Below are 19,557 nucleotides of genomic sequence, written 5' to 3'. Positions count from 1 at the left end.
GTTTTACGTTACAAAATGCCATTTATTGACGGCCATTTAAGAAAGGTTGGGAATAGCAGGGTTGCTTAGCGACGACGACATTGTTTTTTCGTCTGAAAGTCAGTCCAACTGAAAAGCACGTGCGAAAACTCTTGTGTCTTGACAATGTTTAAGACAATCCAAATCTTGCCGTTGATCTAATCATCAAGCCTAAATTTCTAGCTGAAAAGATGGAAATTGAAAGGGATTTAGTCTTCAAACAACTTGAAAGTGAAGACAAATCGACAAGACGAGCAGCTTTGCTTGATCTCAAGAAACGAGCAGAAAAACGGCAAATCGACAAACAATTACTGTCTGATCTGTTTGATCCACTTATCAAAATCACATCCAGTGATAAAGTTGACAGCCTGAGAGAATCTGCTTCCCTAATTTTACACGCATCTACTACCCATGGAAGCATTAGTAGCGCACAATTTCACGACATAGTCAACATTTCAGTTGATCGTTTTGAAGTGGAGCCATCTGAAGAAATTCGCTTGACATTAGCCAGAATCAACCTTGCAGCCATACTCAACCAAAATGTACAACCAGTTTACCTTGAAAATTTGGATAAGTTGACGCAGTTGGTAAAACTGATGGTTAGAGATCGCTTTGGAGAAGTTGTCAAAGAAGCCTGTGAAATCATTGTTGCCTTGTCTGAGAGAAACGAGTATTTTAGATTGCAAGCTGATTACTTCGTTGAACCCCTGATGCAAAACGTCAAAAGCCAGCCAATGAAAGTACGATTAATGTGTGTCAAAGCTCTCGAGCCTGTGATGATTTACTCACCTCTGACCATTCCAAACATTGCACCTCAACTGGAAATATTCTGGTCTGAGAGCAGCCCAGTGGTAAAACTTGCCATGGTTCACACTATTGGCAAAGTTTCACTTGCAATTGAAGCAGACGATCAAAATTTCCACCTTTTGTTTCCTCTGATTCTTCTGGGGAGGTGCAATGAATTTAACGAAGTCAGTGAAGAAGCTGAAAGGATTTGGGAGGCAATTAAAATTCAACCACGTTAGTATTTCATCTGACCAACATCAATTTATTTTCCACGATAATGCATTTTCCATTTCTTCACAGAATTTCATCTTCGATTGAAGAAATGTTTCAGCAAACTGATTTCTAAATTACTAGCAGACACCGAAAATTGGAATAACGATTTCAGAATTCAGTCAGCTCAACTCATTTACCAATTCGTACGTGAAATACCAGATAGGAAATTAGAACTGTCTACTATTATGGAAATCCTAATATTTCAGTCGGGCGATGACCAAGCTTCTGTTCGCAATTGGGTAATACGGAATTTCTAAAACGATTTTAGATTGACAACATTAACTCTTGAATCGTACCTTGTGCCAGGCATGCAAATCAGCTCGTCTCATTGGTGAAACGTGCGCATTAGAAGCTCTTTCATGGCTTTCCGACCAAAAACAAGAAGAAATTGATGTCACTGGCACATCGGGCCTAACCATTTACAGTCATATTGTTCATGGATTCCTCAATGCAGTACAGTCCGATTATCCTGCACGTACCTTAGAGCTTTGCGTTCAATTGGCCATCAAATTCAGCTCTTTAAAGGTATGAAACGAACATCATAATTGTAACCACCATCTCATTAAGATAAATCTCCAAAATTAGGATATTTCCTTACTCGTATGCCTGGAAACGTTGGTCGAAAAAGATTTGGGAATTCCAATCGATTTGATCAATCAACTACTGTCCGTCGCCTTGTCTCTCGAAGGATCAGACCAGCCCGATTTTCTTGCAAGGAAAATGAGTTTGCTGCAGCTAGTGGCTTCCCGTCTTTCTTACTCGAATATTAACTCAATGATCCAGCAGAAATTACCTTCCCTGCTCTCTGAAGCAGATCCATCAAAATGGACTATAACATCATCATCGTGGAAGATTTTACAATTCATTGCCAGAGATATGAAAATGATTGACAATTTCATTTTTGATTTACTCTGCCAAACTATCGCAGCTACCCAATGTCCTGAAATCAAACTGAAGAGCTTCAACATGTTGACTGGATCTATGGACCATGTTCAATGCACCGATCCAGCACAGTTCCAAGTCATGTTATTGGCTAATGTCAAATGGAAACCCGGTCGTTCTGCATCAGTTTTGCGATCTTCTGCTGCATTGTGCGCGTATGCAGCTGTCCAGCATCATAAACTCGAAATCATTCCATCTAATATCGACGTTATAGCCAATTCGTTTGTGGACTTGGTGGAAGACGAAGCCATCAATACTCGACTCGCAGCCATCAGAATAATTCAACGTTGCTTAATCGCTGGACGACCTGCCAATTTGGACTCTATACTGACAAGTATGCTGCCTTTATTGAAAAGAAATTAACATAATTAAATGTATTTTTAACAGCTCTGATGGGTCGTTTAAATGACATCTCTAAAGATGTACGTCAAGGAGCCATGACTGGACTGAGAGACGTGTTCATTCATTGGCGAGGACAAGGGGCTCCTTGTGCCATGGAGACAAAGTTTATCGATCTCGTCCGCGTGCTGGCGCGTGATGACGACCTACCTTCTAAAACGTTTGCTGATGGTATTAGCTTTAAAAATACATTTTCCGTTTATTAACGCCAACATGTTTGATTAAAACAGGAGTTTTGCAATCAATGCTTGTCGATTTGAGTAAAATGAACATAACAGGTGAAAAGGGATCTGAAGTTGAATGAGTTCATTCTGATGGAGACGGACTAGATTGAAGATCGTTATTACAATTTTCTTTATCATCTTCTTTCTTTTCCACTGGTTCTTCTTGTACTTTTGTTTTCTTATTAGTCACCCAAGGAGGAGGAGCTTGATCTGGGCATCTTCTCAAAGCAAATTTGTATACTTTAAAACCAGACTTGCCAACGCACAACCAATACTTCTCCACGGAATACAAACCTAACAGATAAGGATGATTTAATGGCATTTTTTAAAAACGTAAATGTGTTACCATCATAACGGTAGCCATATTCAGGAGAGAATTCAGTATTGGATTTGTATCCTCGAATTACGCGAACAGGTTTCCTTGTTTCGATGTTTAAACTGAGGGCCAAATTGCCTTTTGTTAACGTTTGGTCTTTGCTCTGTGGGGCAGTTCGTAGATTTTTAGGTTTAGCTTTGGTGCCACTGAGTGCTCGGCCACCTTCGCCTGTGTAAGTGAAACAATCACCAAGATCGACATCATCTTCGTAGCCGCCAGAAAGGGCAATCGAGTAAGCTCCTTCGGGACCTATTTCGAACTTAAAAATTTGCGATAGAAGAAATATAAATTAGAAGAACAAGTACCTCCATGAATTCCAGCTACAGGAGGCCGCATGACTCCATCAGCAGAGCATTGCATTCTCATTTCCCAAATTCTCCCAATCTCTACTCCTGGAACAGCACCATAAAAGTTGACACGATTTTTTGGTATCACAATCTTCTGTTGTGGTCCTCTCACACGTTTTCTTTTTCGGCCTTCACCGTCTTCTTCATCTGAGTCATCGTCGTAATACTCTTCCTCATAATCTTTGTCATCTGAATCTTCATCTTTCAAACCTCTTGAATATTCGGCAGTCTTTGGGAAATAATGGAAATTGTTAATAAATGCAGAATAATTAGGTAAGGATTGTGGGGATTAACCTTTCCAGAGATTCTCGAAGATTTCCTTATACCACTAATGTTAGTTTCAGCCTCAACACCTTCAGGGCCCGCTACTGTTTCAACTCGAGGTTTCTTTTTAGGTCTCGGTTCAGCAGGTTTCCTCTCCTTTTGCTTAACTGGCTGTAAAGCTTCATATTTGTAAATCTATTTGAAGATCATAGAAGTAAGATTTAAGTTTTTGTTATGAAATTAGTGCATTTAAAGACCTGTTCTTGACGAATGCTTTCCAAAATTCGACGATTTTCTTCCATATTTTTAGCCCGTTGCATTTCGTAATCGCTCATTCCATTTTGTTTAATAGGCGCCATTTCAAAACAAGATAAATTCCTGAAAAGTTTTACTGAATGTAAACTAAAGATACTTGAGGAACAACCAGTGCCAGACGATGTTAGCAAATTGAATGCCGATGATGGCAGTTTCGCGCCAAACGCCTCACCGTCGTCTGCTTCTAACAATCAACGCCAAATCGGGTTTTGTTTTTTTTAAACTTAAAATATTCAAAGTAGCATTGAGAAAATCTAATTTTTAAGAAATATTCAATAATATTTTATTGCATGACTTAATTAAATTTAATCATTTTGACTAAATTATTTGCACATAATTTTAATCTGGCAACGCCGACTTCATCATTATTCATACTCGCTGTTTCGCTGTCATGCAGTCTGTAACGGGCGCGAGTCACAAATTTTCTTCAATTTATACAGGTAAATGAGATCAATATTTCCATTGTCTACGGTATTTGACCAACAACTTTACGCTGTTTGCAGATGCTAGTGTCAATCCATATAAAAATGACGTAAACAGCAACTTGTCTTCCACGGCAATCATAACATCACCGGTATCGAAAACAATGATTTCGCCGCTTGCAGCCATCCAATCGACGTTGATTCCGTCGTTGGAAGGCATTGATCTCGCTGGTCGCATTCTTGAATGGCAACTTAAGAATGATAATCAGTTCCCCACACTTTCTGATCAGATAAAGATCGGTGAAGGTATTAACTTTTCGACAAACATTCTTCAGTATCGGAAGTAATAGTTTCAACCTGAATGTTTCAGCCCACGGAGTTAGCGGATTGTCAGATGTTGATTATCCTATGCTCGAAGTTGGCCCAAACGGACAGCCGCTCCTCAGGCAGATGGGATTGGTCAATCGAATTCCCCTACCACCAGAATTAGTAGAACATTTCGGGCACATGCAAAGCTACTGCATGATGGGGCTTTTCCCTCTCATTCAACGTGCGTGGTTGAGCATCGACAGTGATATATATGTTTGGACGTACGAGGACGGGTAAGGTCATCCCAACAGAACATCTAAAGCGGAAACTAATTATTTGTTTTATCAAGGGGTGATCTGTCTTATTTCGATGGCCTGAGCGAACCAATTATTGCTGTCGAGCTAGTTCGACCAAAACCGGGCATCTTTCAACCACACATCCAATACCTCTTGTGCCTTGCCACAACTGTAGAAATTGTTTTGTTGGGAGTTAGTTTCTCCGGATCCAGTACCAATTACGAAGAAATGCATCTCTTACCTGAACCATTGTTCGCTGTACCAACAGATGGATCCTATATTGTAACCATCACTGGCACAGCCAACGGCCGAATCTTCATGGGAGCAAAAGATGGTTGCATTTACGAATTCTTTTATCAGGTATTTATTTATTTAAATCTTATTGTTCCAAAATATTATTTTATAAATTCTTAGGCTGAGGAGGGATTCTTTAGCCGTAAATGTCGTAAAATCAACCATTCAAAAAGTACATTATCCTACTTGGTTCCATCATTTATCAACGCGGCCTTCAGTGAAGAAGATCCGATTGTGCAAATGGTGCAAGATGAAACCCGTCATATTCTTTACACACGTTCAGAAAAGGGGACCCTTCAAGTCTATGATTTAGGCACAAACGGACAAGCCATGACTCGGGTGGCGGCCATTAATACAAATACCATCGTACAGTCTGCCGCTAATATTGCCAGGTATTAAACATTACCCTTAACAAAACGTTAATTATTAAATGAATTTTTGATTTAATAGGACGGTGGATCGTTCCAGCTTTAGGCCATTGATTTGCATTGCGCCCATTGAATCGAGTGAATCGACAAACTTGCATTTGGTGGCCATTACTGCATCTGGTGTACGTCTGTACTTTAGCACATTGACATGGCGTGCATTTAACGAAGCCACGCCTTCTAGCCGGCCAGTAGCCCTTCAACTCGTTCAAGTCCGCTTACCGCCCGGCTATGCGGCCAATGCGTCTCCTCAACGTCCCCAACAAGTCCAGTCGGCCTTGTATTCTCATGGAACAACATTTTTAGCCACTACAACAGCCTCAGAGAACGACGTTGTCTGGACATTGTCCAACTCGCTCTTTCCGGCTGCCCAGCAACTTTCCGAGACTCAAAACACGTTGGGCTTGGACGGCAAGACTTGGGCGTTGGCCGAAGTTACCATCAAAAGGCAAATCGATCCGTCAATCTTTGCTCCTCCAGCACCTGAGCCTCCACTGATTGTGACTCAACATGCAGCTGGACCTCGAAAATTCATTTTCCTAACGACGCAATGCTGTCACATCGTCACTCAACTGAGGCCGGTTGATATCCTACGTCAATTATTATTCGACGCTTCAGGACCGGACAGTACGGCCGTTCGGGCCTTTTTCCAGGTTCTACGAGAAGATCAAGCCTGTGCCACTGCCCTCATTTTGGCATGTTCAACAAGCGTACAGGACTCCCAGCTGGCCGACTGGGCTGCCCGCGCGTTCTTCCTTCTTGGTGGTGACGTCAAAGTCTCACCATCTCATCTGGCTCACCCCGTTTCATCTCCTACCTCTCCTTTCGTTGTCAACTCGCCCGCCCATCTGAACAGCACGCCCAGCAATTTCCATCATCAACCATCGCATTTTACTTTCAGTTCGCCTGAATCTGGTGGAGTGGGGGCATTCAACCCCAATGCCATTTCGACCCCTCAAATGCAACCTTACTCGCCCCATTCGAATACCGTCGTGACGGGCAGTGGCGGGTCAGACATGACCGACTATCAATTCTCTGGCCGGCATAACGGACTTTACCTTTATCTCGGACGCATATTGAGGCCCCTTTGGCTGATGCCGCTGGCCAGAGATGTAGGCAAACCACATCAACCGTTGCTGGACAGTGTTGTTAATAGTGAAGAATTGCTAACTGTGCTGGGCCAACTTAATGCTCTTAAAGGATTCGTTCATGCCAATATTCATCAAAACGGCCATCAGCCTTGTGAGAAGGGCCGTCTTCAGGTATGACATTTTTCATTTTAAACAAAAATTAAATAATTTTTATAAATTAAATGCAGGAAGCTCAAATGCAGGAGAGAAAATCGCTGTTGGCAATGAAGCAATTGCTGGATCATACCGTCGAAGTCCTTGCTCTTTGGAAAGTGTTGTGCGATCATCAATTGCATTTGCTGGGCCAATCTTTGACATCTGAAATGCGCATGTCATTAAAGACTACATTATTCCGCGACCTCATCCTCTCAGGTTGAGACACTTGCATCGGCCTCATCAACTCGCTCATCCATCGCTACTTGGATGACGCGGCCAGCACGGACGCCATCAGCGACAAATTGCGACAAGTCTGCCCGTCTCTTTATCGCAATGAGGTAATTGTTTACATTGGAATTTTAAGTTAAAAATTAATTAAATAATTCGTTGATTTTTAAGGATGCTCTATGCACTAAAGTTAATGAACAACTTCTGAAGGCTCGAACGGCCACTATGAATCGCATGGACAAGGAACGTTTGCTGGAACAAACACTGGAGACGTGTAAACAAATTCCAGCCCGCATTAATTTGGCCCATGTTTGCCAGCAATTATCTGCATGTCATTATTTCGGAGGCGTGGTGGAACTCTGTTGCGTTGTAGCTGAGAAGCTGGACCCTCAACATCGTGCCCAGCAATGCTACAGCGGCCAACAAGAAGATCCTGCAGCTGTAGAGGCCCTTTTGGCTCGTAAAAATTGCTATCAGCAAATGTGCCAAGTTTTGCAAAAACTCTACACTGCCGCTGCGTGCCATCCTCAATCGCCCAGCGTTCCAAAATCACCCGGCCCGATTACCCAAACCGCCCCACAAGGTTACGATGAGGGTCTAAGCCCATTGGAAGCCCAACGTCTAGCAGACGAAACTCTTTCTCTCGCTTTACAATCAGATGACGAATTGTGTCACGTGGCCATTTTCGATTGGCTGACGGACAACAAATGGGACGACAAATTGCTGGAAATTCAATCGCCGCATTTGGAGAATTACCTCAAGAGGCAAACAGTTGGACAGGTATGATTTAATTAACGTGCATTAAATTGGACCCAAATGAATAATTATTTATGTTTAGGTTAATCAACAGCAGCAGACGGATTTAGTTGCAAAATACGATCTGTTGTGGAAATTTTATGAAAAGAGTGGGCAGTTTATCGCTGCTGCACGTGTTCTTTCACGTCTAGCTGATGCCCACAGCACGGCCATAAGTCTTCCGATGAGAATCGAATATCTTTCGAGGGCCATTGTTTGTGCACGAGCAGCTGAGACGAGCTCATTCGGTAACGCCGTCCAGGGCCAGTTTCTCTACGAAATGGAAGAGAAGATGGACGTGGCCAAAGTCCAGTCGCAAGTGCTGGAAGCTGTCTCTAGATTGCCCAGTCGTGATGCCGACACCATCAGCCGTTTACATTCCGACCTGCTGGACGTGACTCAACTCTACGAACAATTCGCCGAACCCCAGGGCCTTTGGGAATGCAAATTGGCCATTTTGCACTGTGCCAATCATTACGACGCGGCCCTTGTGACCAGCATTTGGCAGAACGTCATCAATGCTGAAGTCAAGAAATTGAATAATGCAGATACTGAAACTAAACTGGCCACTCTGGGTAGCAAAATGAAAACGCTAGGTAGAACTTATGCCCAGTCTGAGCAATTTTTCCCGTTGGAATTCCTCGTTAAAACATTGGAAACATATTCAGTTCGCTGGAATGGCCCACCAGGTAAAATTTCAATTATTTTCGTGTTATTTCTATCATTCATTTTGTATTTTAATTGTTAGGCTGGGTCGTTTCCATCATGCTGACGGCTGGAGTATCGTTCCAGCGTGTTTTTGCCGTTTATAATCGCTTGTACGGTGCAAAGGATGTCGTTTGGCAAGCGGAGGGCAAACCCAACCACTTGCTCCAAGTGCTGGCCGACATGTTGAATCGACTGGTGGATACGTCTAATGGAGGCTTGGCAGCTCTCGTGCCGACAGCCGATCGTCGAGCTCTGATTGGACAGTGTGTCGAGGCCGTTGGGGTCTATTTGACAGATCTCTTCTGCACGACTCACGCCACATCACCTGCCCTCATAGCCGAATTCCGTACTCTTCAAGGTAAGTTGGAGCTTTTGTAATGTTTTTAATGCAATCTTTTCCCATAGATGTCATTGCCCTTCTTTTTTCGTCTTGAAGTAACTTTTTATTTCTGTATGTGTGTGCGAGATTGAATTCTTGTTGTCATCTACCCATACGCCTCAACATCCCTTCCACCAATTACATCAATACATTAACCTGATTTGTGTGGCCGTTCAAACAGAATGTGGTCCCTTGGAAGGAAAACTTTGTCGTTAGATAAGATATAAACAAACATTGCAACTCAAATCTAAAGTAAAATAGTGTCATGTAATCGATAATTTGTTTTTAAAATGTTTGTCTTTTATATTAACCTCGAAGTTTCAAGTGGTATCGTCATTGTTGGTACAGTTGGATGGTAGACTACTTAGGATACCAGAAGGATCCTGTGGAATTCAAGTGTGAATCAAACTACTCACATTCGAATTGAGTGACTATCAGCATACCATTCTAGTATGGCTTACCTATATCCTTCCATCAACATCTGAAAGACTCTTTTTCACTCGTGCTCACGTAAAGTGTGATATGTGGAAGTGATGCACAAAGTGTGCGTTTTAGTTTGTTTGTTTTTTATTTTGTGGTGGTTGTTACCATTTCGACGTGCGAAACTGAATCCATTCGCATTCTTGATGTTAAATCCGTCGTTTCGGTGATCTAAATATTAGTGCCGGGCAGGGTCATCACTGTGAAACAAATTGCAGTTGTGGTAAGTTTACTGTTAATGTCATATACTTGCTAGTTTCAATTTTGAGTCTCAAATTTAACATACCACATACTGCTTGCCCCGTTGGCCTTCAGTAGAAATAGGATTCATAAAATTCAATTTCTACCATTCTATTCATCATCCATCATTCCATTCATTTCACGCTAGAAATTTAAGGCCGACTTCTACCTAAAACAATTAAAATCAATAAAACTAGATAACTATACATCATTTACATTGTAAATTTAATAAGAATCACGAATATCAAATTTGTTTTTACGTAGACTTCATGGTTTTTGAGTTTTTTCAATTCTAAAAGTAGGTACAATAGACATTTTAGGCCCCGGTCCACAACTTTTACTTTAAACTAATAATGTCTTAATTTATTGATATAAATGTATTTAAATATATATGTTTTACATTCAAAATTTAACAAGGATCACGAAAATGAAATTCGTTGTGCACCACGTTAAAACCATTAGATAAATAACGGCTAGGCAACGCAGCTTCATTAGTAGTTCCTGCTAATTTTTTCTGCTATGCCCCACTTCAGACAAAGACCCCCATTGAAGCAGTGCAGTCACATGTGTGTTCTCATTCCATGGATGGACAATGAAAGATTGGAACAACACCATATTAAGCTGGCATGTCATGGTCATACTCTTTTGGTATGAAGATATGATTTAATTGGGAATACTTTTTCACGTAAATAAAAGTATTTGTGTAGGTATTCTTCATTTGGGCTTTAGTCAACAATCATTTTTTATTCTTTAGGGTTTGTCATATATGTGTACGTGGCTTCAAGAATTGAGATCTAGCGGCTACTGGTGGTGTTGGCCCCATGAATCTTACTTTTTTTTAAGCTGGGTGAAGAAACGGTGAGTATTTGGTAATTGAAATTTCCTGAGACATTTGTAAATCAAATAATTCTTCGTTGAAGTGCAGTTAGTTTCGTGCAACAAGAAACAACAAATACTGCAAATAAGCGTCAATTTCGAACTGTGTAGAAAAAGAGAGATCAAGGGGCAAAGTTGGTTTTGAATGAAGACAAAATCTTCAATACGCTATCACCTGTATTGCTACCTCTGGCTGTCATTAGCAGTGGGTAACTTAATGTTGATTTTTTTTTCAATTCTAAATGAAACGAGATTGTTTTTGTTTTTTTCGGATGGCAGGTTTGGTAGCGGAAAAGTTCATGAATTAATGGAGTGATTCTATGTCATGGCACTTTCAAATCACATGGAATCCATTACAAGTTTAAACGCAAGGTATCACCGTCAGTGACAGGTAACAATTGGCTTGTCAAACAAGACTTTCTGCTATTTGAGGTCCGCCAAACGGTATAATCATCTATTGGTGCGATATTTAGATCGAAGTTATAGAATAGAATCCACTTCTATTCAATAACTTGTTTTACTACTTCTTTTATTTTATTTTACTGCTATCGCCAACATTTTACTGCTGCACAACATAAGTGTGCTTCCACAAGTATTAGGCGTTTTTCCTTTTGTTTTATTAAACCTTGATTTGGATGATTACTTTAAATTTGTTTTAAAACATTTAATCTGCGATGGATAAAGTTTCTCGTAATGCTCTTTGCGTCCACAAGAGGCGCCTTAAACCATGGCTCATCGGGAAGTTTTTTTTTTTCAGGCACATTTTTAGATTGGCTTAACGCGTGCAGTCTGCTGTCTGCACGCGCCAAAAATTTTAGAGAATATCACAAGTTGTGAACAAGACATCCTGGTCCCTAGGCCCTCGTTCTCTCATCTCCATGCCAGATGGCCATTAAGAAGGATCATAAATGTATGGTAATATTATATTTCCACTATTACATTATTCTTTGCCATAATTTTTATCTCATACCATGAACGCAAGAAGAGTTTATCAGCTTGCTATCATTGAAGGTAACTCGTGTTCTTAAAAGTAAGCACGACAGGCACATAGCGACAATGGCAACCTTCCTGCTTTTTTATAAAAGGTATCAAGTCAAACGGCTTAACCAAGCAGTCAGGCTTTGTACTTTTTTCAAAATGAGAATTAATGAAATCAACAAAGCTTGTCATTTCAATCATTGCAGGATTGTGGAGACAAACATTGTGGTTCCAGCGGTTTCCTTAGGTAGGCAAGTCGTTTAACAATGCTTGGTGTTACAACTGTTTTTTAATCGATTTTAACTTGTGTTTGTTTTGTTGGACCCCACAGTCCATGGAAGAAACTAATAGGACGGGAAATTCCATCTTCATCACTAACAAAAGAAAAGGCATATTTTTAATTGGCTTAATTGATCTACTTTTCTGTCTGGGTTCACAAGGTATGTGTTTTCTTGTATTCATAGAGTGATTACTTTAATATGGTTTTACACCTAGTGTCATGTAGCTGGCCACACCTCGAAAGGCTGCACGAATCTATTCAGTGAATTGACATGAAGTTGGAAAGCAGCACGAGCAATACATTCTGCTATGAAAAGGAACTGTTTAAGGGCATCGTCTTTGGAGAACGCTTTAACACTTTTGATAGATTCATCCTTCAGGTAAGCCATTTCTCAAAACTGTTTTTTATGATTTGAAAATATATATTGGGTCTGCTTTAGGTTACAGGTAAAGATGTACCTCAATACAAAACACCCTTCGAAGAAGCTGGCCTGCTTTAAATACTACTTCAAAACATTAAATATTCTGGCTACAGAAAACCAACACGTTTTCAGAAAGCTTCAGTTGCAGGTATTCTTGCCAATATTTTTGCTTGTGCTGTGATATTTGTTGATTAAGGCATCTAACATTTTATCATGCAGGTGGCGTACTTGGAACGGTTTTGAACATTGTTAGAACAAAGTGTTGCAGATGCGTCTCATGCCATGGAGCAAAAGCCAGTAGTTGTAACACCCGCTCGTGAACTGGCCATTCTAATTCACCGCGAGGCGTGTAAATTCTCCTACAGTTCGGTTTTCAAGTCTGTGATAATATGTGGAGGAATTGTCACGAGCTATCATTATAGATCAGGAACAGTAATGTATGCCAAACAACTTAAGCTACGCGCTTTAAGTTCCCGAGATGGCATTCCTTACTAAATCGCCAATATGTTCCGGTATCTGACAGTTTTGGACCGCCAGATTGCTCTAATAAGTTGGCATCTACTAAATATGTTTGCGCTATCAAATACCGGGGCGTAATGGCGGTTTCGTATTGAACAGCGGCTATAGAACTTGACATGCAGAGATCAAGTTCTGTGCAAATCGTTTGCAGTTTGAACAGGAGCGCCAATAAGTGAGATTCAGCTGTGGAAATATTAGGTAATGGTACGACAAATAGTGACATCTAGCGGTGGAAATTTAAGGTATATGGTACGCCAAATAGTGCCATCTGGCGGTGGAAAAAGTAAGGTAAATGGAACGCCAAACGGTGCCATCTAGCGATGAAAAAGTGATTCGAATGGTACGACCTGTAGTTCCATCTTGCGGTGGAAAAGTGAGGCGAATGGTACGCCGTATAGTGGCATCTCGCGGTAAAAAAGTGAGGTGAATGGTACGCTATCTAGGGGTCGGTAACACAGCTTGTAATAATTTAGTCACATGATATTGTGACAGGAAAACAAAACAAGAATTTTAAATCACGGTATAAAGCTTTTTTTGTCACGGTCTGCAAGGAAATGACTCGGAAATGGAAATTATGTCACTGTCTATGTTCAACAACCATTTGTGTAGCACCAGTAGGTAGGGAAAATTTAATTTGCATTTCGTAATTGTTTTGCCAGGGTTATGCTGAGTGAACTTGCAGTTTTGGTAAAGTTATTCAAGATAATTGCAAATAGTAGTCCCAGAATCAGAAGAATTTTGTCTGACATCTTTACTACGTGAACTTTAAAAGGCCTTGATATATCAAAGGGCGCCCAATGGAGAAATTGTGCTTCTTCAACGATCAAGTAGTTGACATTTACAACTAAATAGTTAATGTTTAAATTTGATTGTATTTTCATTTATTCAGACTCATCGATTCCAACAGCCTGTTTGCAAACTTTCAGCCAATGCGTTGCAAGGAATGTATTTCTAATCCAGTCTTCGACACACTCAATGCCAAGGTACACAGTTGTTTCTACGCTGAGACGCTTTATCTGACAGTGATATGGTCAATTTTTTTTTTACTGGTCGCCACCTCAATTTTTAAATGTTTGATGTAAGTACCAGTGTAGATGTATTCTTGTTAGAAATAATCATGTCCTAAATGTCCTATTCTTTAGTGAAAATGGTATTGTACGAAACTTATCTATTATTCTTTATTTATTCGGATTTAGCTACCACCTTTCGATACTTAAAAGCGAGGACCGAATGGCACCTACACTTGGACTGGATCGGACCGTTATTTGGTCGAATGGCTAGCAGCAAAAATTAAACTTTACGTAGGTTGGAATTAATTTGTCTGCTTATTTGTTGTTTGTTATTTTTAAAAACTACCCTCTTTATTCCACAGGTATTCGTTCGTGCTAATTAATCAAACTATTGCCAATATGTACGGGACGCATGAGGGTATGTTGTATCAACTCATAAATGATGAGTTAGCGGAAAAATGGGTTATGCATTGAATTTCAGCAGATAACTTATGTGCATCATGTTTTTTTTTATTTTTAAATTCTGTAAGGGTATCGATGGCGTGGCGAACTCTTTCTACTTAACGATGGATCGTGTAGCAATGATGGACTATACTTTCCTGACATGTGGGGATGGATTTAGCCTTGTTGTGCCACATATCAAGGAATGTGAAGAACACTTTGAGTCCGTCTACCATTGATTCACAATCAAACAGCCAACCCAAAGAAGTAAGCAATATTGCGCAGCAAAGAAGTCTTTTTACTTCATTTGGATTTCATATGATCTACGTGATGAACATCATGACGAATCAAGGTGATAATCAAGTTTTTTTTGCCCTTAAGAAATTATGGTTTAATTCTAGGCATTGGTACTGGACTTGGATTCTTGACGTTTTTGGTTGAACAGATTTATTCAAACTACAAGAAGCACAGACATAGTTAGTTGGCGTTAATTTAAAAAAACAAAAACAATACTTCAGTTTTATGGTAAGCTTGATTAGTGGATAATCCATTAGTAACTTTTTTTACATTTTGAAAGTAAGCTTGAATATAGGAGAGAATTAGCGTTTGATAGTAGTGAAGCTTATTTTCGTTTCTTGAAAATTTCGCTATCTGCTGCAAAATGAATATATAGAAATGTGTTGTTTTCCTTTCTTTTCCAGCATCTGTGTTGAATTCCCCCATCTGTTGCCATCAACAATAATAAACGTATAGTCAATCTTAACTAATAGTTTAACAACTATTTTCGTGACTTTTTTTATTCAATACTAAGTTATTAACGGGTTTATTCCTGTTAAACATATTAAGTTTTTATCAAATTATTTAAGTGTTTCAAGTGCTAACTTTAAGAGCGGAAAATGCCCTAAAACATATCCCCAACATTTTTACGTTAAATTGTATGTTAGCACCAAATAATAGTATTTAACAGTATTAAGAGTCAAATAAAATAAGAGTAACAACTTTGTATCAGGAATTTCTTCTGCTGACGGTCCCCCAAACACTATAGCCACCTATTGGTACGATATTCAGTTTTCTTTATTGGGTTTCAGCGATCGTAAGGGCTGTAGCAACTATCACTTTTAATCATTCAAATGCCATAAGGTTCACGTGTAAAAGATATTAATTTTCGTAATCCTTGCTTAATTTAGTTTAAAATACATTATTTCGATTCGAAATGGAACGCTGATCACGAATATCGGCTTTGTTTTGACATTTAACTTAACAAAATGGAGAAAAACGAAGAAAAGGACCGTGGGAAAATTGCCTCCAAAACCGTCAAAAATTGACCATCGTGGGAATTGCTTGAAAATGACAGAATATACTCAAAATTTAATGAAGATTCCGAGAAAATTGCTATTTTTTTCATAACATCAACCGTTTTGGAAATACACCGAATTTAAAAACTACTGGCGCGCCAGTACGCTACAGCGCTAGCGTGAAACATCAAACTTATCAATCCTATGTATTTCCATATGTTATTTTCACTAGTCACACTTGTTGCGGTGTTTTATATAAGAAGAAACAATACATTCCCCATGGTGTCGGGCTTATATATTTTGTCGGGCTTATTTTCAAGCCTTAACTTCTTGAACATCGGGAGCCGTTGAGTGAAACATAACTTGATACCTTACCAGTAGATGGCTATACTGTTTGATGGGTCGTCTGTCAGTATAAATTCATTGTTCATCGTGTTGGCGCGTCAACAGTAGGTTGAGAAAGCTTATTTTGTCTAGCTTATTTGTCGGGCTTATTTTTAAGCCTAACTTCTTGAATACCGAGAGCTTTTGAGTGAAGTCAAACTTGATTCCTTACCAATAAATGGCTACACTGTTTGGTGGGTAGTCTGCGGTATAAATTCAAGGTTTACCAAATCTAGCTTCCAGCATTTTTGTTATGCTGGCATGTAATCTAAGTTTTGTAATTTTAGGTGATGGCATTCGTGTTACGCTTAAGTCAAGATCTACTCTACTATGGGATAAATTTTTCGTAGAATCTACTAGAGCTATGTGTTGCAGTGTCATGCTGATGGTAAAAAGTGTATTCAATTTTAAATAACTTTTCAATTTCTTTCTGTGTATTTGCAGTGACGTGACACTACTGGTGGCTGGGGTTAACTAGGGACACATCTTTTCCATTTTCCCATCCAATCTGCGAAACAACTTTGATTGTTTGTTATAACTACACCAACATTCCCTACGTAACCCAACAATACAAAACTAACCATTGTAAACCCGAAAGACAACCAGCCATCTCTCTGTTTTCATTTGGTTTTTGCTTAGTATCTTCCTGTGCGAGAGAAAATTAAAAAGTTATGTTTTAATTTAAGACACAAAGGAAATTTGATTTATAACAAGTTGTTGACCGCCTCTACGCTCACAACAATTAGTGATAATTAGTCTGTTGGGAATCACTAAAATTTCAACAATAAAAATATAAAAAAAAAAAAAAGAAAAACCGCGGTTTGCCCCGATCAAAGACGATCGGGGCCGAGCCCTAGTCTCGAGTTGAATTCACCGACCATTTTGAAATGTGTTGCAACGCTGCTTGAGTTTTGATAACCGGCATCAGTCGCCATTTTCTAGTTCTGTGTCGTGTGTGAGATTGGTGGCGTGCATCTGACGCGCGAAATATTGGACACATGAGGCAGCAATGGTAAAGTAATACTTAAGTGAATGTCTCTTTAATTTTAATTTAATGTGAGAATAACTAATATTTGAAACTCCTTTTCAAATGACTAAATGAATGGTACGTTATTAAGAAGAATCTTTAAGAAGTAATTCTTTTTATGCAGAGTCCTTGTATTTTTTCTTCTAAATTTTAAAGAATATCACAAGTTGTGAACAAGAATTCGTGGTGCCTTGGCCCTCGTTCTCTCATCTCCATGCCAGATGGCCTTTAAGAAGGATCATAAATGTATGGTAATATTATTTTTCCACATTCCACTATTACATAATTCTTTGCTATTATTTTTATCCCATACCATGAACGCAAGAAGAGTTTATCTGTTTGCTATCTTGGACGGCAACTCGTGTCCTTAAAAGTAATCACGACAGGCACATTGCGATACAGGATTGTGGAGACAAACATTGTGATTCCAGCTATTATCCTTAGGTAGTCGAGATGTTTAATAATGCTTGGCGTTACAACTGTTTTTAAAATTATTGTTAATTGAAATTTTTTCATTCATGACATTTGCAGCTTCTGAGCACTGAGAAAAGATTGTTGCTGATGTAGAGTTTTGTATCGTTGGACCCCACAGTCCAAGACAGAAATAAATAGGACAAAAACTTCCATCTGCATCACTAACAAAAGAAAAGGCACATTTTTAGATTGGCTTAATTGATCTACTTTTTTTCTGTCTGGGGTCACAAGGTAAGTGTTTTCTTGTATTTGTAGTGTGATTACTTTAATATAGTTTTACCCGTAGTGTCATGAAGCTGGCCACACCTCGAAAGGCTGCCTGAATCTATTCAGTGAATTGACAGAAAGTTGGAAAGCAGCATCAGCAATACATTCCGGAAGCTGTGACATGCATTGAAAAGGAACTGTTTAAGGGCATGGTCTTTGGCTATCTTTATATTCATTGATTAAGTCATCTAAAATTTAACATTTTATCATGCAGGCGGCGGAGTGAATGTTTCCCCAAGAAAACATTGTTAACATTCACCACCACCAGAAACTTTAATTTGAGAATACCTAATATTTGAAACTCCTTTTCAAATTACTAAATGAATGCTACGGTATTAAGAAGGAACTATAAGAAGTAATTCTTCTGTGCAGAGTCCTTGTATTTTTTCTTCTAAATTTTAGAGAATATCACAAGTTGTGAACAAGACATTGTGGTGCCTTGGTCCTCGTTCTCTTATCTCCATGCCAGATGGCCATTAAGAAAGATCATAAATGTATGGTAATATTATTTTTCTACATTCCATTATTACATTATTATTTGCCATTAGTTTCATCTTATACCATGAACGCAAGAAAAGTTTATGTGCTTGCTATCATTGACGGTAACTTGTGTCCTTAAAATTAAGCATGACAGGCACATTACGATAAAAGCAACCTTCCCCCTAGTGTCATGAAGCTGGCCACACCTCGAAAGGCTGCCCGAATCTATTCAATGAATTGAAGGAAGATGGAAAGCCAAGTGAGTAATACATTCCGGAAGTTGTGACATGCGATTAAAAGGAACTGTTTAAGGGCATCGTCTGTGGGGAACGACTTCAGTTGCAGTTATTCCTAATACTTAATTAGTTAAGGTAATACTTTATGGGTTCTTCGTTCGTTTATTACGCATTTCATGTTTGTACTGTTCTTAGATATTGCCGGCGTCAACTATGTCGTAAATTATGACTTACCAACTTATATTGAAGAATGAAGAGTATGATCATCGTGTTGGTCGAACGAGCCGCGTGGGAAATGTCGATGACGAAGAGAGAGATGGACCTAACGCTGGAGAGTGTGTTTGTTTACTAAGGTAAGAACCTACTCCAGTGGGTAATTTACTTATATTTCTCTGCCCTTGTGTTCGTAATTAATAATCCTTTTTTTTAGCCCAAGGCCGATGTACCGTCATTCATGCAAGCGATGGTCCCAGGCCTGAGTTACGACTTTAGCGCCCCTTCGACTCAAGGGGGTTTCGCTAGTCGAGATAGGCGCTGAGTAAGTTAAGACCTAAATAGTTTTTATTACTTGTTGATCTAATTTAATCTATTAGCAGTTCGGCGATAAACTGGATTTGCTGCCTTGCCCACTGAAGTTGAAGCGAGTTGGCATTAACTCAATGTAATTAACCAAAATTCGTATCCAAGAACACCTTGGAATTTGCAATGTCTGTTTGTAAATTTGATTACGTGGTTATTTTGCCAACCCATTTACCTGAATAGAGAACAAATTCATTTTGTTTAAGGAAACAGTTAATGGGAATATTTTAAATTATTCTTCTCCATTTTTAGTGTGCCATTTTTTTTTTTAAATTTAACGTATAACTACATAGCTATCAAAATCTATAACTATCCATGTAAGAACAGTTATGGCGTATCGGTGGCGTGCTGTCCTACAGTGCGATAGGTCTGTGGTTCGAATCCCAGCTTGGTTAATATTGCTAGGCGTCCAGAAACATCTGGAAAGCTGGCGTGGGCGTCCCAGAAAAAATTCTGCGATGCTACCCACCATCCGATCGTCGAG

General features: G+C 39.4%; 3 protein-coding genes and 4 long non-coding RNA genes across 9 annotated transcripts; 6 read left to right on the top strand and 1 right to left on the bottom strand.

Annotated features, from left to right (window-relative positions):
* Nucleotides 1–77: 77 nt before the first annotated feature.
* Nucleotides 78–2,783, top strand: LOC130690853 (uncharacterized). Its single transcript, XM_057514081.2, has 6 exons — nt 78–1,038; nt 1,105–1,316; nt 1,384–1,602; nt 1,663–2,353; nt 2,407–2,589; nt 2,649–2,783. Exons 1-6 carry the CDS (start codon nt 210–212, stop codon nt 2,720–2,722), a joined length of 2,208 nt encoding a protein of 735 aa, XP_057370064.1. The 5' UTR covers nt 78–209; the 3' UTR covers nt 2,723–2,783.
* LOC130691788 (uncharacterized) lies at nt 2,629–4,071 on the bottom strand. The gene is made up of 5 exons (XM_057515161.2): nt 3,887–4,071; nt 3,660–3,824; nt 3,324–3,594; nt 2,989–3,267; nt 2,629–2,936 (listed from the first exon to the last, which is right to left on the bottom strand). Exons 1-5 carry the CDS (start codon nt 3,986–3,988, stop codon nt 2,725–2,727), a joined length of 1,029 nt encoding a protein of 342 aa, XP_057371144.1. The 5' UTR covers nt 3,989–4,071; the 3' UTR covers nt 2,629–2,724.
* Nucleotides 4,072–4,335: 264 nt separating this feature from the next.
* On the top strand, nt 4,336–9,263 carry LOC130687346 (nuclear pore complex protein Nup155-like). The gene is given in 10 exon segments (XM_057510528.2): nt 4,336–4,384; nt 4,448–4,672; nt 4,737–4,968; nt 5,025–5,331; nt 5,386–5,657; nt 5,716–6,952; nt 7,009–7,314; nt 7,376–7,984; nt 8,043–8,688; nt 8,748–9,263. Coding segments are annotated over 10 exon segments (4,221 nt in total). The 3' UTR covers nt 9,086–9,263.
* Nucleotides 9,264–11,839: 2,576 nt separating this feature from the next.
* LOC132088104 (uncharacterized) lies at nt 11,840–18,109 on the top strand. Of its 2 annotated transcripts, XR_009421329.1 has the most exons (5): nt 17,057–17,283; nt 17,366–17,481; nt 17,569–17,742; nt 17,798–17,930; nt 17,993–18,109. It is a non-coding gene; the product is annotated as an uncharacterized LOC132088104 (long non-coding RNA). The 2 variants fall into 2 exon arrangements; XR_009421330.1 differs by lacking the exons at nt 17,057–17,283; nt 17,366–17,481 and adding an exon at nt 11,840–11,907.
* Nucleotides 13,198–15,027, top strand: LOC130697321 (uncharacterized). Of its 2 annotated transcripts, XR_009003108.2 has the most exons (6): nt 13,198–13,707; nt 13,770–13,863; nt 14,077–14,181; nt 14,253–14,308; nt 14,421–14,683; nt 14,777–15,027. It is a non-coding gene; the product is annotated as an uncharacterized LOC130697321 (long non-coding RNA). The 2 variants fall into 2 exon arrangements; XR_009002900.2 differs by having other exon boundaries at nt 14,421–15,027.
* Nucleotides 16,095–16,661, top strand: LOC130701187 (uncharacterized). The gene is made up of 3 exons (XR_009004073.1): nt 16,095–16,231; nt 16,298–16,398; nt 16,455–16,661. It is a non-coding gene; the product is annotated as an uncharacterized LOC130701187 (long non-coding RNA).
* Nucleotides 18,110–18,181: 72 nt separating the features above from the next.
* LOC130698681 (uncharacterized) lies at nt 18,182–19,232 on the top strand. Its single transcript, XR_009003552.2, has 7 exons — nt 18,182–18,272; nt 18,327–18,380; nt 18,445–18,517; nt 18,571–18,629; nt 18,690–18,847; nt 18,925–19,032; nt 19,091–19,232. It is a non-coding gene; the product is annotated as an uncharacterized LOC130698681 (long non-coding RNA).
* Nucleotides 19,233–19,557: the final 325 nt, after the last annotated feature.

Source organism: Daphnia carinata, chromosome 6 (genome assembly GCF_022539665.2).
Source record: "Daphnia carinata strain CSIRO-1 chromosome 6, CSIRO_AGI_Dcar_HiC_V3, whole genome shotgun sequence".
Taxonomy (NCBI): domain Eukaryota; kingdom Metazoa; phylum Arthropoda; class Branchiopoda; order Diplostraca; family Daphniidae; genus Daphnia; species Daphnia carinata.
Note: the sequence above shows the minus strand (reverse complement) of the source record. Positions and strands in the feature narration are given on the sequence as shown.

Excerpts from the sequence above, each read along its gene's own strand:
- LOC130690853 (XM_057514081.2), top strand. The coding sequence starts at position 210 with ATGGAAATTGAAAGGGATTTAGTCTTCAAACAACTTGAAAGTGAAGAC. Across the intron at positions 1,603-1,662 it reads TCAAATTCAGCTCTTTAAAG|GATATTTCCTTACTCGTATG; the intron begins GTATGAAACGAA and ends CTCCAAAATTAG. Across the intron at positions 2,354-2,406 it reads TTTGGACTCTATACTGACAA|CTCTGATGGGTCGTTTAAAT; the intron begins GTATGCTGCCTT and ends TATTTTTAACAG.
- LOC130691788 (XM_057515161.2), bottom strand. The coding sequence starts at position 3,988 with ATGGCGCCTATTAAACAAAATGGAATGAGCGATTACGAAATGCAACGG. Across the intron at positions 3,825-3,886 it reads AAAGCATTCGTCAAGAACAG|ATTTACAAATATGAAGCTTT; the intron begins GTCTTTAAATGC and ends ATCTTCAAATAG. Across the intron at positions 2,937-2,988 it reads ATATGGCTACCGTTATGATG|GTTTGTATTCCGTGGAGAAG; the intron begins GTAACACATTTA and ends CTTATCTGTTAG.